We start from the raw sequence: 17,319 nt of genomic DNA on the forward strand, positions 1-17,319 counted from the left end.
GACTTCCATTGTTATTGATAATCAATTCTGGGTTACTTGAATTCAAAGACCTTTGATTGATGCACACTTTTCAATTTCCATCCCCTTGCTTGGAATGGCTGGTCAGGTTTCTATGAAAAACAACTGAGAAAACGCCTTGAAACATCTGTGTTGGAAAATTCAATTCTCCCAGTATGTAGCTTGACAGTTTACCAAGATCTCATCTGCTTTCCCTAAAGTCCAATCAATCAATCAATCAATCAATCAAACATCATCATGTAATTATTAAGTGCCTATTATAGACCAGTCCAGGTGCTAGTCTCTGAGGAAATCTAGTGTTAGAGGCCTCTAAGAGGCATCTTATAGTCATCATCTAAGTTGCTGTTTTGACCATCTATCTTTTCTGTATTATTATTAGAACTGGGGTTTATGTATTATCCCTTGTGGCACTGTTTCCCACCATTTTGTGACTGTGATTTTATTAGAATCATTCTGTATGCTTCCAGAAAGCAGAAGTATGATGATATCCTAAAGTGACGTGGGTGGATTCTCACTGATAGCTCATGGTTTCAGGCAGTTAGGTCTATTGGGATCACCTTTATCCCATAACAGAGTTCAAGGAGCATCAAGATGAATTTCCTAGAATCCAATGGATTACAGCCATGTTAGAAACTTGTAAATTCACTGAATATTTTCCCTACAATTTAGGCAAACAACAAAGATCATGTAACATAAGCAATAATAGCTTGTGTTTAATTTGTTTCTGTCCTTATTTAAACTCAATTATCTGAGTTTGTTTTTGTTTTTGTTTTTTTTTTCATCACCAGTAAACACTGGTTACTTTACAAACAAGGGTTGAGTTATGGAGATACAGGATGGGGAGTGGAAGGAGATTAAGGAAATGGCTTTATAAGTGCCACATGACCTTGAATAGTGCCTATTTAAGAAGAGATTAGTTTAAAAAAAGTCAGAGGTTAAACATATCTCTAAATGACTGTAAGCCAGAAAACATAACTGAAAGTGCGATTCTGGAATGGACTTGCTCTAGGACCTTGGAAAAGTCTCTTTCCTTTCTAAATCTTAGCACAAAGGTGTCAAAAAAAAAAAACAACTACAAGAACAAGATTAAAATGAAATAGTGGGGGCAACTAGGTGGTTCAGTGGATTGAGAACCTGACCCAAAGACAAGAGATCATGGGTTCAAATTTGACCTCAGATGCTCCCTAGTTATATGAACCTGGGCAAGTCACTTAACCCCCATTACCTAGCCCTTGCCCCTCTTCTGCCTTAGAACCAATGCACTGTTTTGAGTCTAAGACAGACATTAAGGGTGTTTTTTTAAAGAAAAAAAGGAATAGGAAAAATATTTAACAAAATAAATAAAAATATAATAAAATAGAGATAATGTTACATAAACAAAGTCAAAATTCCATATACTGGCATCCTTATATATGGATTCGTGGTACCCCTTCTTCTTTGAGGTTGACATCATTGCCTTAGGTAAACCAAATTTAAAATGAAATGCTAACTCTCTTATAGAGGTGTGAAAATGGATGTCTAGAAAGAATCTGGGATTATTCTCAAGATTTCCTGTGATATCATTTATACTTTAAATTTCCATCCAACTTGAGTTAAAGGATAAAAAAGATTTTCTAGTGAGTACTGGCAAAAAGATTTTGGGCTGAAATAGAAATTAGAATGATAAAAAAAAACCATGCAGAGTTTTGTTGCTGATATTATTGTTAGTTTCAGTGAACTAAAATTATTGATTGGTTAGAGCTGATAGAATAGGAAATTGGGGCTAGTCATCTTCCCACAATGTGCTTCTGAAAAACAGATGAAACTCACTAGCCCACTTTCATGGCTCAAGCATAGTAAAATGTAGGAGGTAACAAAGCCAACCTTCAAAACAAAACAAACAAAATACCATTTCCCTCAAACTATTCCTGCTGAATAGAAAATCTCAGAAATATTCATATTTTTTCTGAATGTATCCAACTTCAACTTAAACATGCTCATGATGAAAGGACACTTAAAATCTTACTCATGTAAGATAGAAGAACAAATGCTTTCAAAGGTAGACTTTGCTGCCAGATTTATTTCTTTTTTAAATTTGAGTTTTAAGGATATCCAAAGAAAACGTTTTTATTAAATAAATTTTCTCTTTAAGAATTTTCTATTCATAGTGACTTCTAATTACTGTTGTAAATTAATTTGGAATTGCATCCTAAAGTCAATATAAAACATTGCATGATTTGTTCTTTAAATTTTTTAATAACTCTCACTCTCTCTCTTTTTTTCTTTCTTCCTTTCTCTCTCTTTTTTTTTTAAATTTCCATCATTAGTGCTGGAAGAAAAAAACTGTTCTGACCCAGGAGGCCCAGTCAATGGGTATAGGAGAACATCGGAAGGCAGTGGGCTCATAAATGGGCGCTATGCCAAAATTGGCACCGTCATGTCCTTCTTTTGCAACCACTCCTATGTGTTAAGTGGAAATGAACAAAGAACTTGCCAATCAGATGGAGAATGGTCAGGAAAGCAGCCTATATGTATAAAAGGTAACTCATAAGGTTATCTCAAGCTCAAATAGGAGGATTATGGTATGTGGGGTGGTAGCATTGGGGGAGTTATGGATAATATAAGAGTATATGTCAATGATTTGAAAATTTTCAAGTGCTATGGAAATGTCAGCATTTGTTACCGTATAATTATTTAGAAAAGAAGCTTAGTGTAGTTGATAAAGACCTTGTTTCAGATCAAGTAAAACACGAATTCAAGTCCTGCTTCTAATGTATACTAAGCATGTCCCTTAGCCCTCTCTGTATCTACAGACCAGTTTCTTGGGCTTAAAGTTGCAAGGCAGTGAGGGGAGAGATTTTCTGTATTGGCAGCACTAAATATATAAAAGTACAATCACAAATTGGGTCAAAATGAGACCATAAACCCCATGAGAGCAGAGATCAAGACATATTTTTTTGTGTGGAATCCCCCACAATATGAGCTCAGGAGCCTGCATTTATGAGGTGCCCAGTAAATATTTGCTGAATGAATAAATGAATGAAGGAATGACTTAGCTATTTTGAGTGTCAATATGGTTTAGGAGCTAAAATTGGACTTGGAAGCAGAGAGACTTGAGTTCAAATTTCACCTGAGACATTTATTTACTAGCTGTGGGACCCTGGCAAGTCACATTACCTCTGTTTGCCTTTTTTCTCATCTTGAAATGAAGGAGGGTGATGTGGAGGTAATTATAAGTCCCATCACTGCTTCACTGAATGGTGGTAAGACAAATGGAATAATGCAGGTAAAACACTTTGGGAACTTTACACTGCTGTCTAAATGTCAGCTGTATTGAGGGGGGGGGGGGCAGGGGAAAGCCTTCTCTAGGCTTTCATTACCCAGATAATTGCCTCAGTTTTCCACTTTCCTTTGTCTGTGTTTGTAAACAGCCTGAAGCATGGGAAAAGGAAGCAGGGCGAGTGTTATTTATTTATTTGGTGAAAGCAGTGAACCACTCCTGATTCCAACCAGGAACCAAGTACCAGCAGAGATAAGTCGTGCCTTGGTGCCTTGAAACACAGAGAGGCGGTCTTTTATGATTTTCATTAGCTCCCCTGCTACTAATTAAAACAGACCAAAGTCCTCTAAGTGGCTAATGAGCAGAATTTGGACTGCTTGGTCTAGAAAGTGGGATAAAAGGGATTTCTTTTCACACATGAAGAAAGGAAGTTTTAAGAAAAATCAAACTGGGTTTCAAGTTGACCCTAAACTATCCTGAGAGGCCTCAGTTTCATTGTGGAAGCCAAGGTTTCCATTGAGTTGAGACTGCCTTCTTGTCTTATCCACTGTGAGAATCTCTAAGTTTCCCAAGCTTAGTAGGTCAGATTTTTTTTTTTTTAGAAATTTCACTTTTATTTCAATGCCATTTAAAATAAAACAAAACTAAGTTCATTGGTATTTCAAGTGATCTTTGACCTCAATCTATGAACTAATATTTTAAATTAAATAAATGTTTTAGTGATGCTCTTTTTTTAAAACATTGCTATAACTTCCATCTCCCTCTCTCCCACAACCAAATCTTCTGTTGCAACAAAATTATTGGCTAAACAAAAGAAACAACTATATTGGCTACATGTGGCAGTACACCGCACTTTCTACTTATATCTCATTACCTGTCTACTGAGAAACAGAAGGCTTGCTTCTGTCTTTGGAAACTATGATTTGTCCCTGCCTTGAGGAGAGAGCTGAGTCTTTCATCACTGTTCTTCTTTATGTAATTTTGGCTTTTATACAAATGATCATCCTGTGGCTGGTCACTGCACTCTGTGTCAATTCTTATAAATGCTCCCAAGATAGCCTGGATTCTCAGGGCAGCTAGTATAGAGGATAGAACCTCATTTGGACCTGGATTCAGACACTGCCTAGCTGTATGACCCTGGGCAAGTCACTTAACCCCCTTTGCCTAGCCTTTACTGCTTTTCTGTCTTGGAATGAATGCTGAGTATTGATTCTAAATCCAAAGATAAGAGGATTTTTTTTAAGTCCTGAATTCATTATATCCATTGTTTCCCAGAATGCGATTAGATCCAATCATTCTATTACCAAAAGACTGAAATAGATTGTGAGATCCTTGAAAGTAAGAATGATCTCTCTCCCTCCCAACTTTCTTTACATCTCTGGTATTTAGCACAGTCTGGTAAATAATAGATGCTTTAATGCTTATTGACTTGACTATTTATAAGCATTTATGAATTACTTACTTTGGAATGGGAGAGGGAGAGGACTCTGCTCTCAATTCATACTACCTATGAGACTTTGGGCAAGTCCCTTAACCCAACCTCATCCCCAGACTTCAGTTTCTGCTTCTGTATAATGAAAAGATTAGATGAGACGGTCTCTTACGTCCATTCTAGCTTTGTAGCAAAGGTTCTTAGCCTATGATCCATGAACCCTCAAGGAGTCTGGGGATAGATTTTAGGAGGTCTCAGAATTTGAATGATAAATATACATAATCACTAAACTCTAATTGAAATTTAGTATTTTCTTCAATTATGAAGATAGTCAACAAATATTGTTTCTGAAAGGGAGTCTATAGACTTCATCAGACTGCTTTCACCAAAAGGTTAAGAGGTCCTCCTGTTCTTGAGTTATGATCCTATGAGCTCCTACAAACCTCTAATCTCATGCATCAGATATAATGCTAGGAATGGGTGACATGGAGATAAAAATAGTCCTTTCCTACCCTCAAAGAGCTTACATTATATCAGGGAGATGTTCCATTCTTTTTTATTAAACTCTTACCTTCTGTCTTAGTATCAATTCTAATACAGAAAAGCAGCAAGGGCTAGGCAATGGGGGTTAAGTGACTTACCCAAGGTGACACAGCTAGGAAGTATCTGAGGACAGATTTGGACTCAGGTCTTCCAAACTCTAGGTCTGGTACTCTATCTACTGTGCTACCTAGCTGCCCTGAGAAATTACATTTTTATAGCACAATTTGTGAACTAACATCTCCCCAAAATTTCTCAGATGAGCTCCTGGCAGGGTATGACATTTGTATAAACCTTGTGGTGTAGTTGAAAGAATGCTGACTTTGAAGTCTTTTGACTTCAAATTTTGGCTCGGTGTCCTTTGGCAAGTCACTTAATGTCTATGAATCTCATTTTCTCTCATCTGCTAAATGGAGTTAGTGGAGGTGACCTTTCTAAAGTCCTATCTAGGTCTAGATCTGTGATTCTGTGATCAGATTGTGCAGGATCTTTCTGTGTGGGGAGATAAGCAGTAAATTCTCTCATAGATCAAGTCCAGAATACACCGATCTGAAAGTCTGTAACATATACTCAGAGATCTCTTTCTGTCCCCAGCTCTTCTGTCAGTAATGGGAGAGGGTAGGTCTAAACCTGACAAACTTGAATGACTACACCAGATATGAAGGGGGATTTTACAATTTGTGTTTATTTTTTAGCGTGCCGAGAACCAAAGATTTCTGATCTAGTGAGACAGAGAGTCCTCCCCATGCAAGTCCAGTCAAGGTGAGCTTGAAATGTCTGAAATTTGTTATTTGAGAACACACTCACACACAGTTTATTTCCCAGGCATTTCTTCTCCTCGGTCTGTTCTAAGTCAATTTGGGTTCTGAACACTGACAATTCCTGACAGATAGTGTCTCTGAACTGGTGGAGAAGGGAGAGAAGGAAACTAATTGGAATGATGAGCCTCATGCAGCAGCCCCAAGAGTCTGGATTTTGGTTGCTGAACTTGCCAGAAATGGTTAAATCCCAAAGGAAGAGACTTCTATTAGGTGGAGAGTAGCCCATTTCTGGCAGTGGTTAATTCTCAGATCCTGTTCCCTAGGGTAGCCAAACAAAGAGTTCAAAGAATCTAGGGATCAGAAAGGAGAACAATGTGGGATATGTTGGATAGAGCTCAGGTCCCTGGCATTTTTTTTTCTCCAAATGACCCCTTGGTTAGAATAGCTTCCTCCTTCATCTATGTCTCTTGGTTTCCCTAGGTTTCCTTCAAGGTTAGTTCAAATCCAACCTTCTGGAAGATTTTCCTGGTCTCTCTCAATTTTAATGTCTTTCTGAAATTATCTACAATTTCCTCTTCTGTAAAATAAAAAAAAAAGTTGGATTGGATATTCCTTAAAGTTCTTTCCAGCTTGAAGACCACAATCTTTGTAATTATATTGGGCCATAGCTTTTCTCTTAAGTCAACGAAAATCTTCACCCATAAAAGATGTGTGCAGCAAAAGTAGTAAAATGGAAAGAAGAGAATTGAGAATTCTGAGTTCAAATCCCAGCTCTTCCATTTGAAAGCTCAGTAACCTTGGGTAAATTATTTCACCAGTGGTGTGCCCTTCCCTCTGGAAGGAGGGGTTTGAACTAGGTGGTCTCTAATGTCCCTTCAGTTCTAAATCTATGAACCTATGAGAATTCTACGTGAAATCACACAGAAATATCAGCAAGCTGCTGCACTGAAAAGAAAAACCACAGATTAGATATCAAGTTTCCATGGTGTTTATGTATTTCAAGAACAGCAAACCTTTAAGTGTCTACTGTGTTCTCCCAGATATTGCCCTAGATATTGAGGATACAAAGAAATAAAATGGCCTCTGCTCTCAGAGAAAGAAGACAACCAAAAGATATGGTTCTAAATGTAGGAAGATGTTTTTCATTCTGCTTATGGTAGCAAAGAATATGCTCATTTGTACAAATAAATTTCATCCATAGCCCTTAACTTTCCTGAGCCTTAGTTTACTTTTCTGTAAAATTAGGGGAATGAACTAGATAACTTCTGAGGTCTTTTCCAACACCAGATCTCTAATTCCATGGTCAAGACTTTAAACTCAATGAGGGCAGAGAAGAGTGTTAAATTAGATAATCCCTAAAACCTCCTCCAGCTCTCAAATCCTATGGATCTTGAGCTACTAAATGAATTGGCTCACTCACAACTTACTCACGTTTTAGCTTTGATTCTGGCCATATATCTGAGCAATACTCCCTCATTAAACAATAGATCTGGGGAGATCTGTGTACCATAATGTTGGGCAAAGCATGTGAAAGCTCTTCCTTAGGTAAACTGAAAGTTAACATGGACAGAGGAAACTGGGTGTCTTTGTTCCCATGGAGAACCAGAGTGATGATTCTTATGCTGGCTTTGCTCTGTAACGTTGAAGAGCTCTTAGGTTCTAAGTGCCTTCTTCCTTCATTTCTAAACTGGGGATGATAAGGATAATTCCTAAATATAGAGGACCTTAGAAAGCATGTGGTATAATTCCCCCATTTTCAGATGAGAAAACTGAGGATTAGAACAGTTAAGTGACTTGTCCATGGTCGCACAGCTGGTAAGTATAATAGACAGGATTGAATTCATGCCTTTTAGACCCCAAGTCTAGCATTTTAACCACAATACCACAATGCCTCTTCAGAGGACCAGTGTTAACTGTAAAGATTAAAATTTAGGGGAAATGGGGATACTGAGTCTATTTTTTACATAACTCAACACAGTTACCAAATGAATGTGTGCAATATGGAGATCTGGTTCCAGGCAGAGGGCATACCAGTTCCTCTGGCATTTTTCAAGTTCAGGCTTCACTGATTGTGCCTCTTCAATCTGTCTATGATACTCTTGCCTTTTACTCTGTCTTTATGCTTTACCAGATGTTCTATTCTCTGAGGTGTGCTAATTACTTCAACTAATTGTCTAATCAAGCTTCTGTACCAACACAACTTAGTTTGAGTCTGTTCCTAATATTGCCCAATTATAACATTTAAAGAAAGGATGTCTGAATTTCCACTGGAGAGAATTAATCACCCTGACACCCACTTCCACTGTAATTTCATAATTAACTTTTATTTTTGGTTTATCATATCTCTGTTTAACAGTGATAATAACTGCCTTTTATCTTGTTTCCCGATAATTCCAGGCAACTGGAGGCCATCCAGAAAGGGCATTTAAGAAATGAAATTAAGAGAGAGGTATAGAGGAAAGAGTTCTGCTCCATAATCCAAGGGACTATGTGTATATGTGTGTATACATGTGCATATATGTGTATATATATGCATATATGTGTGTAAATGTGTATATCTGGTGCTGTATATACATACATGGTTACATATACTCATGAATGTATACACATCACACACTCATACATGCATGTATATTGGGTGTATATAAATGTGTGTGCATAGATACACCCTAACATATATAGGCACATTATGTGTGTTCGTGTGGGCAGGTTGATCTGTATGTATATAATACATGTATACACACATATCTCTCCTGTAGGCAACCATTCTTCTTAAAGGAGTGTGGCATGGTGGATAGAGTACTGTTGTTGAATCTGTGTTCGAATTCCACTTCAGATACTTCTGCCTGTGTGACCCTGGACTATCGCTTAGCCTTTTTAATCCTCAGTTTCCTCATCTGTAAAAGGAGGGTGTTGGACAATATGATCTCTAAGGTCACTTAAACTGAGCCTCAATTTCCTCTAAGCTCCTTTTTTTCAGTAAATGATAAAACCCCTTGATACAGTTGCTTTGTTAGCCCACGCGGAAGAAGCAGTGATGACCATTCCTTGCTGAGTGCTTTCTCCTGTCACCCCCAGGGAGACTCCTCTACACCAGCTCTACTCAGCAACAACGTTCAGCAAGCAGAAGCTGGACAGCTACCCAACTAAGAAGCCAGCACTTCCGTTTGGGGAGCTGCCCCCTGGCTATGTTCACCTACACACCCAGATCCAATATGAGTGCCTCTCGCCCTTCTACCGCCGCCTGGGGAGCAGCCGAAGAACCTGTTTAAAGACGGGAAAGTGGAGCGGGCGGGCGCCCTCCTGTATTCCAAGTGAGTCAGTGCACAAGAAGGCTTGGTGCCTGTCTTTCTCATCCAGAGCCTGGGATATTTGGGGGAGATCTTCACTTTGTTCTTCATCTCCACTTGAACCAGCTATATAGCTAGGTGGTCACCTATAACATCAGGGAAATACCTGCGCTCTATTCTTACCCCAAATGGGCTTCCCATATTGGACTTGCTGCCCAGATATTTCATACTACTCTTCTTCATATAATTGAATTTCATCCCGAATGGACCATTCTCTTTAGCCTCTTCTCATCCTGCCTTCCTCCATTTTTCAAACATAGTCATTTATGTCTTAAACAGACTCCTCTCTTCTTCTCCTTTATTTTATCTTCATCTTGCTCCTCCCTCCTTTAAGGCTCTCCATTGCCATCTCAGCTCAGCCAACATTTATCAACAGACATTTCAGTATTAGGCAGACAATGGGGATACAAAGACAAAAAAAGAAATTAGTCCTTGCTCTCAAGGAGCCTATATTCTATTGGGAACAGGTAGGAAGCATTCAAGGACACAAGATATGCTGACTACATTTCAGGAAGAGCTCTAATAATGGACTTTATTATCTTCTATGCCACTACACTCACCAGATTCCTAGGTATTGTCCCCTGACCTGAACCCTAATAATCTTTTTTTTAATATTTTTTAAACCTTTACCTTCTATCTTTGAATCAATACTGTATATTGGTTCCAAAGCAAAGAGCAGTAAAGGCTAGGCAAAGGGGGTCAAGTGACTTGCCCAGGATCTTATAACTAGGAAGTGTCTGAGGTCACATTTGAACCCAGGACCACCCATCTTTAAGCCTGGCTCTCTATCCACTAAAGCCACCCAGCTGCCACCCTCCCTAATAATCTTTGATGTCCACTCCTCATTCAGTAACGTTCTAAGTGTTGTTGTAAGGAAAGTGGGAAAGTTTGTAGAGAGAAGTGGCATGAGACCAGCAGGAAGGTTCTGGAACTTTGAAGGGGGGCTAGTCTGGGACCAAGGCTGTTAGCTGGCTCTCTGGAGAATCTCTGGAGGTGTTGGCTGCAAATTTCCTTGGTGGCCAATCCTGTCCTTTCCTGATTGCTGCTTTGCTTGCTTTGTTTCATGGAGGCAGTTTCTGGTGATTTGATCCATCTACAGTAATTGTGAGATCGAGTCGTGATCCTTTTTGGACCTAAGACCTTCCCTGGTCTTAGCAAAGCCTTGCACAGACCCTTTCCTTTATTCTAACAAAGTGGGGGTTTAGTTGAGGGTTTTAGTTAAGATCAGGGAATGGAGATTTAGGGAGTTAGGGAGAATTAGAGTAGGAAATTCACTAAGAAGAAATCCCTGTGAAGGGATATTTAGATCTGGTGGGTATAGGTAGATTGACCTTAGGTTAGATTATCCCAAATCCCCCTTTCACCTTCCCTTATTTATTAAATACAACCAGCTGTCCCTGTGTTATACATAGTGGTTTGTGTTTATTAGCCAGGTTACTGGCCTAATTACCATCCTCTAATACCAAACAGCTATATCAATGTGTTATCCATCCCAATGAGAATGCGAATACTTTGAGAAGAGAAATTATCTCATTTTTCTATCTGAATCTTCTACACTTAGCACAATAACACACACACACACACACACACACACATACACACACACACACATATATATATGTATATATATATATATATGCATATGTATATATATAAACCCTTACCTTCCATCTTAGAATCATTGGTTCCAAGGTAGAACAGTAAGGCGTAAGCAATAGGGCTTAAATGACTTGTCCAGGGTCTCACAACTAGGAAGGATATGAGGCCAAATGTGACCCCAAGACCTCCTGTTTCTAGGTCTGGTTTTCAACCCACGGAGCCACCCAGCTGCCCCCATCATTTATTCATTCATTAGGAAAAGCCTCCTCTACACAATGGTGCCCGAACTAAAACTTCAAGGGAGCTAGGGATTCGAAGAGGCAGTTTTCCTATTTGTCAAGCTTTCTTAAATATTCAGAAATCAAACCTCTTAAGCTTCTGCCCAGGTAGACAGTAGAGAACCAATTTGACCAAGCGAGGATAAGAGCAAACAAAAAGAAAGTGAGCAGTATGCCAGGTTTTTCTTACCAGAGAACCTAAAAGGGGAACCTTCTAGACTGACTTTCATGTTGGGATGTGCCATGTTCTGAATCAGTAGATCTTAAGCCAGTGCTTCTCCCCTAGTCTGTGGAAAGATTGAGAACGTGACTGCTCCAAAGACACCCGGGACTCGTTGGCCATGGCAAGCCGCCATCTACAGAAGGACCATTGGGTTGCAGGATAGCAGCCTCCACAAGGGCACCTGGTTCCTGATCTGCAGTGGCGCCCTGGTGAATGAAAGGACTGTGGTGGTGGCTGCACACTGTGTCACCGACCTGGGCAAGAGCATTGTGATCAAGGCAGCTGAGCTCAAAGTGGTCCTGGGAAAGTTCTACCGAGATGATGACCGAGATGAGAAGACGCTTCAGAGTTTACGGGTGAGAGATGAGTAGACTGTGAAGGATGTCTGTGTAGTTCAGCAGGGAGAGATAGAAAGAAGGATGACTGGTGGGAACCCGGAAGGCTTGGAGAGTTTCCTTCCCTTCCATTTGTAGAAATAGATGAAAAACATGCCTCTTTTTCATCAAACATTTGTTAAGTATATAGTATATAAAATTATATAGAGAGTATATTGTATATAAAATTATATTTTATATATAGTATATAAAATTATATAGTATATAAAATTATATATAGTATATAAAATTATATTTATTTGGCATAATTTATATATGTATAAATTATATAACATAATTTATAATTATAATATATAAAATATGTTTATTTATTATATATCTCATTATATTTATATCTTAATATTTATTCATAATATTTACAGAAATATTTACACATTTATATAAATAATATGAATTGTTTATATATAATTTATGCATCTATAATATAGAATTTTTATAGATAATATAAAGAATATAATAGAATATATACATATAAATAATAGAAAGTGTTATTATTCTTAAATAATATTTATTAATTAAAATTATATAAAATAATTATTATGTTATAATATTATCATTATACTCTATTTTGTTTAGAAAATCAGACATGGATATGGGAAGATGTAAGTTCAAGGCTTTCCTCTGACACATATGAGCTTTCTCTCAATGTTCTAGAAATCTCTCTGAGACTTAAAATTGCTGAGAATTGACAGATTTGGATTAGCTAGAGGAAATTGGGAATTCCCTAAGCTAATCTTCCTAATCGTCATTGGAAATTCCCTAACCTAATAAAATCATGTCTAGCTCCCCTCTCCCAAAAAGGGGATGACTTTTAACTAACTAATAGTAATAGCTAACATTTATATAGCACTTTAAGATTTGCAAAGTGTCTTAATTTGATTTGACTCTCAAGATAACTTGTGGAATAGGTGCTATTATTATCTCCATTTTACTGAAGAGACAACTGAAGCTGAGAAAGTTTAAGTGACTTGTCTAGGGCAACACAGCTAATGAATATCTGAGGCAGGATATGAACTCAATTCTTCCTGATTGCAAGTACAATATTCTATTCACTGTACCCTCTAACTGCCTCAGCTATCTGTTTTCATACTTAGGGCAAGGAGCTAGAAATGTAGGTGGTGCCAGTTATACAGAGAGCAGTGTTTTTGAGACAAATTCAGTAGGGAGAGAGGAACTCCAGGGCATGGGGTTCTGTACTGGAGATAATGAAACTCTGTGTCTATGAGCAGAGATCCCTGTTGTTGGGGGATAAGGAGCAGAGCAGATCACATCCAGGTTGGAGCTGCAAGGTATGGTAGAGAGGATGCTGCTAGCTTCCTATTTTAATTGGTAGCCTGTTGTTTCTATGATGAAAGATTTTGTTTTCAGAACCCTCGAAATCCCACGCCCTAGGGAGAAACCTTTGTTGTTCCTTCCTAGTTATAGCTTCCCAGTTAATATGGATGGGACACTGTCCTTGGCACTAATGAGCTGAAGAAATATTTGCCTTGGGAATGTTTCAAATCTATGTGGGGAGACAGGATATACACATCCAAAATAACCATGGTGCAAGATAGGTGCAAGATAGCCTGGGTGCTAAATGAGTGGTAAAGACCTTGAGTTATACAATTTTAGAAGAAGGAAGGGTCATTGCCAGAGAAAATTTCCTGAAGGAACTGTCTGAGATGACAGCCTATGGGGAGCCCCCAATCTAGGACCCTTTAAGTATGCCTCTTGTCCAGACTGGTGGTTTCATTGTGACAGATGGGGGTGATACTAGAGAGAACAAGGACTTGGGATTTCATTGGCATGGAGAACTAGGAGATGAGGAAACACCTTCCACCAGTCTATAGATTGGTACCTTTTCTACAACTCACAATCTCACAGAACTCAGTAAGTCACTCCCCAAAATGAAAATGATTTGCTCTGGGAGGGTCATATAGTCAGCGAATGTTGGGGTAGTTCTTGAACCCCTGTATCCCTGGCATTGAGTGCAGCTCTCTATCATTATCCACCATATTACTGTAATATTGATTTATACACCAAACTTTTATTATTAATAAGAGGAATGTATACAGAACTGGAAAGCTTACAAAGCATTTTACATGTATTATCTTATATGATCCTCACAACACCCTTCATTAACCCCATTTTACAAATGAGGAATTTGGAGCTCGTGGATGTTAAGGGACTTTTCCATTGAGTCTGAGGTAGAATTCTGGGATAGGGACTCTGAATTCTGTGTATTATTTTTCCCTCTCTTAGATCTCTGCCATCATCGTTCATTCCAACTATGATCCCATCCTGCTCGATTCTGACATCGCCATTGTAAAACTCCTTGACAAAGCTCGAATTAGCAGCAGGGTACAGCCCATCTGCCTGGCAGCCCTCCGGGACTTCAGCCCCTCCAGTGAAGACACCCAGATCACAATTACAGGCTGGAAAATTCTCGCTGATGTGAGGGCCCCTGGTTTTAAAAATGATTCCCTCCGCTCAGGAGTCGTGAAGGTGGTTGACTCTCTACTGTGTGAGCAACAGTATGAGGACCATGGGATCCAGGTCAGCCTCACAGACAACATGTTCTGTGCCCAGCAGGACCCAATTGCTCCCTCCAATATCTGCCCTGCTGAGACAGGTGGCATTGCAGCTGTGTCTTTGCCTGGGAAGGCTTCCCCTGAACCAAGCTGGCACCTGATGGGGCTGGTGAGCTGGGGCTATGACAAGACCTGCAGTCTCAACCTCTACACTGCCTATACCAAGGTTCTGCCCTTCAAAGACTGGATTGAGAAAAATATGAAATAATAACTATACCTGTAAAATATTTTGTGTATATAAAAATGTATGTGCATGTGTGTTTGTTTGTATGTGTGAGAGAGAGAGAGAGAAACAGAGACAGAGACAGAGACAGAGAGACAGAAAGACAGAGAGACAGAAAGACAGAGAATGAAAGAATAAGTGCCTCTGGGGAGAGGGTGTTGTTTTAAAGAGCTTTCTCTCATTTGCTCTTAAACTTAGCTGTGCCTAGGATCCTAGCACTAGCAACAAGCTCCAGCTGGGGTTTAGCAGAGGCAGTAGCACCTACAAGACATCCTTGATTATAAATGAATTGGATTGAATATTTGGAAGGCCCTCTTGTATGTTAACCCCAGGCTACAACCTGTAGTTAGAGAAGCAGTCCATTGAGCTGGTCTTTCAATAGTTGTGTTATGGATAAGCCTTGTGTTTCGACCATGGCCTTGACTTAAAATTTAAAAGGAAGGAAATAACAGGCTAGGTTGCATTTTGGAAATTAATGGTAAAGCACTCTTGATGATACCAGCCTTCTCTGTGATATAAAAACACACCGTCTGAACACTAGGACTGTGAACCATAGAAGACTGTAGTCTTTGAAGTACTGTAATTATGGATGACTCAAAGGTGATGAATGGCAAGAAATGGCAAGAAAGGCACTCAAGAAATGTAGGATCAGTGGAAGAGATGGAGAAGCTGTGAGAGTGAGGGATAAAAGTTAAACTGCCTGAGGATTTCATTGGTGTTCACAGAATTTTGAATTACATAAAGGAGGGTCTTCAATACACTGGGCAGATGCTCCAAAAAGGATTAACAGATGAGAAAAGACAAGCATGTGGGACAAGGATGACACAAGGATGAGCACAAGTTGAGTAGATACAGATGGATTGCCATCTAGACCCTTGAAGGAAAAGTCCACACTAATGAGATTACAGCTCCATTCAGGTATTCCATACTGAAGGAATCTCATGGACAATTTGTGTTTATATGAGCTTCATTACTTCAAATGATATCTGATTTCTTTGCCAACAAATTCACAAATATATATCAGTCATCTATTATGTGCCAGGCTATTAGGGATACAAAAAGGCAAAAACAGTACCAGTCATCAAGGAGCTTCCATTCTAACTTATTGCCTCATCTTCTCATCATATGTGACATAGCTATCTATGTCCTTCAAAAGGGGTCCACCTTGTTTATGTAAAGGGGCAAAGAAAAGAATGGGAAATCATCATGGTGTTCTTTACCATCTCAGGGGCTAAATGCTGGGCTTTGGTTCTGGCATACTGAATGAGTTGCACTGAGCACACAATTGGGCATCAAGGAAGGATGTGTAGGCTTCCTCAAGACTTCTGCTAGGGCACCTACCCAAACTTCAAATTCCTAATAGCAATTTGGGAGAGAGAACCCCTTGAAGAAATTCTGGTCCTTGTGCATGCTTTCATGAGTACTGGCACCATATGATGTATTCCTTTTCCTTCCTGAGCTGCTGTAAACCCTTTAATAAAATTAAGGTTGGCATTTGAACCTTACCAAACCAGCTTATCTTGAGTATTGATTCAACATTTGTAACATTCCATTTATTGAAGTATTGTTTGTATCAATTATTGAAGTATATTTTATGGCAACTTCTAACAACTATTCTTCACTTCAGATCAACTGAGGACTGTTTAGCATCACAGATTTAGAGATAGAAAAAATCTCCACAGTTATTGAGTCTTACCCCTTTATTTTACAGATTAGGAAACTGGAAGCCAAAGATGTTAATAGGATCATAGATTCAGAGCTGGTAAAATCTTAGAGGTCATTTAGTCCAATCTTTTTATTTTACATACAAGGAATTTGGGGACCAAAGAATGGAGTGATTACATACCAGAAGAAGCAGAAATGGAAAGCTTTTCTGATTCCAAATCCAAATCTTCCTCATTGTCTATTTTTTCGTCATAGAAACCTAAGCTGATATACCCCAGAATGTATATCGATTTCACTACCTTAGTAGCAGAATGGTTAAGTGGAAAAATTGGTTTGGGGCTCAAAAGATCTGAGTTCAAATATGATATTCATTCACTATCCAAGTTAAGTTTCCTCAACTAAAAAATGAAAGGTTGGACTAAATGGCTTGTGGAGTCTCTTCCAGTTTTAAATTCATGATCTCTTGAATTGTTTTATATGGGGCTCCTTTCCTTTGAACTTCAATTAGTCAGAATCCACCATAGTTCACCAATGAGGATTTCCCCTCAACTGCCCTGCTTCAACTTACACTCACACAGATGCTACCAGGTTCTCCCCTTCTCAGTAGTGCCTCTTAAGGAACCTTGGGACTTGCCATTTGCACTGTGGCTGAACTCTCCTTGATTCCTTCAATTGAATGAACTTTTTGAAAGCAAAGACTGTATCACTTTTCTATTTATATGCCATGTTTGGCATCATGATAAAGGTTGATAAATGTGTTTCCATCTCATTCCATATCAGTGCAACAGACCCAACTCAGGTTTGGGAACAAACTGGGTGGCCTTTCCTTCCTTCCTTCCTTCCTTCCTTCCTTCCTTCCTTCCTTCCTTCCTTCCTTCCTTCCTTCCTTCCTTCCTTCCTTCCTTCCTTCCTTCTTCCTTCCTTCCTTCCTTCCTTCCTTCCTTCCTTTCTTTCTTTCTTTCTTTCTTTCTTTCTTTCTTTCTTTCTTTCTTTCTTTCTTTCT

At 38.9% G+C, this 17,319-nt stretch overlaps 1 protein-coding gene across 1 annotated transcript in view; it reads left to right on the forward strand.

The window, feature by feature from the left end:
• PAMR1 (peptidase domain containing associated with muscle regeneration 1) overlaps positions 1-16,161 on the forward strand; it is a 113,018-nt gene extending 96,857 nt beyond the window's left edge. The window contains exons 6-10 of the mRNA XM_056803783.1: positions 2,325-2,537; positions 5,945-6,011; positions 9,089-9,324; positions 11,524-11,816; positions 14,100-16,161. Of these exons, the coding sequence (XP_056659761.1) occupies positions 2,325-2,537; positions 5,945-6,011; positions 9,089-9,324; positions 11,524-11,816; positions 14,100-14,636 (1,346 nt within the window). The 3' untranslated portion in view covers positions 14,637-16,161. The remainder of the gene's footprint in view (positions 1-2,324; positions 2,538-5,944; positions 6,012-9,088; positions 9,325-11,523; positions 11,817-14,099) is intronic.
• Positions 16,162-17,319: the final 1,158 nt, after the last annotated feature.

The sequence above is a fragment of the Monodelphis domestica genome, chromosome 6 (genome assembly GCF_027887165.1).
Source record: "Monodelphis domestica isolate mMonDom1 chromosome 6, mMonDom1.pri, whole genome shotgun sequence".
NCBI classification, from domain to species: domain Eukaryota; kingdom Metazoa; phylum Chordata; class Mammalia; order Didelphimorphia; family Didelphidae; genus Monodelphis; species Monodelphis domestica.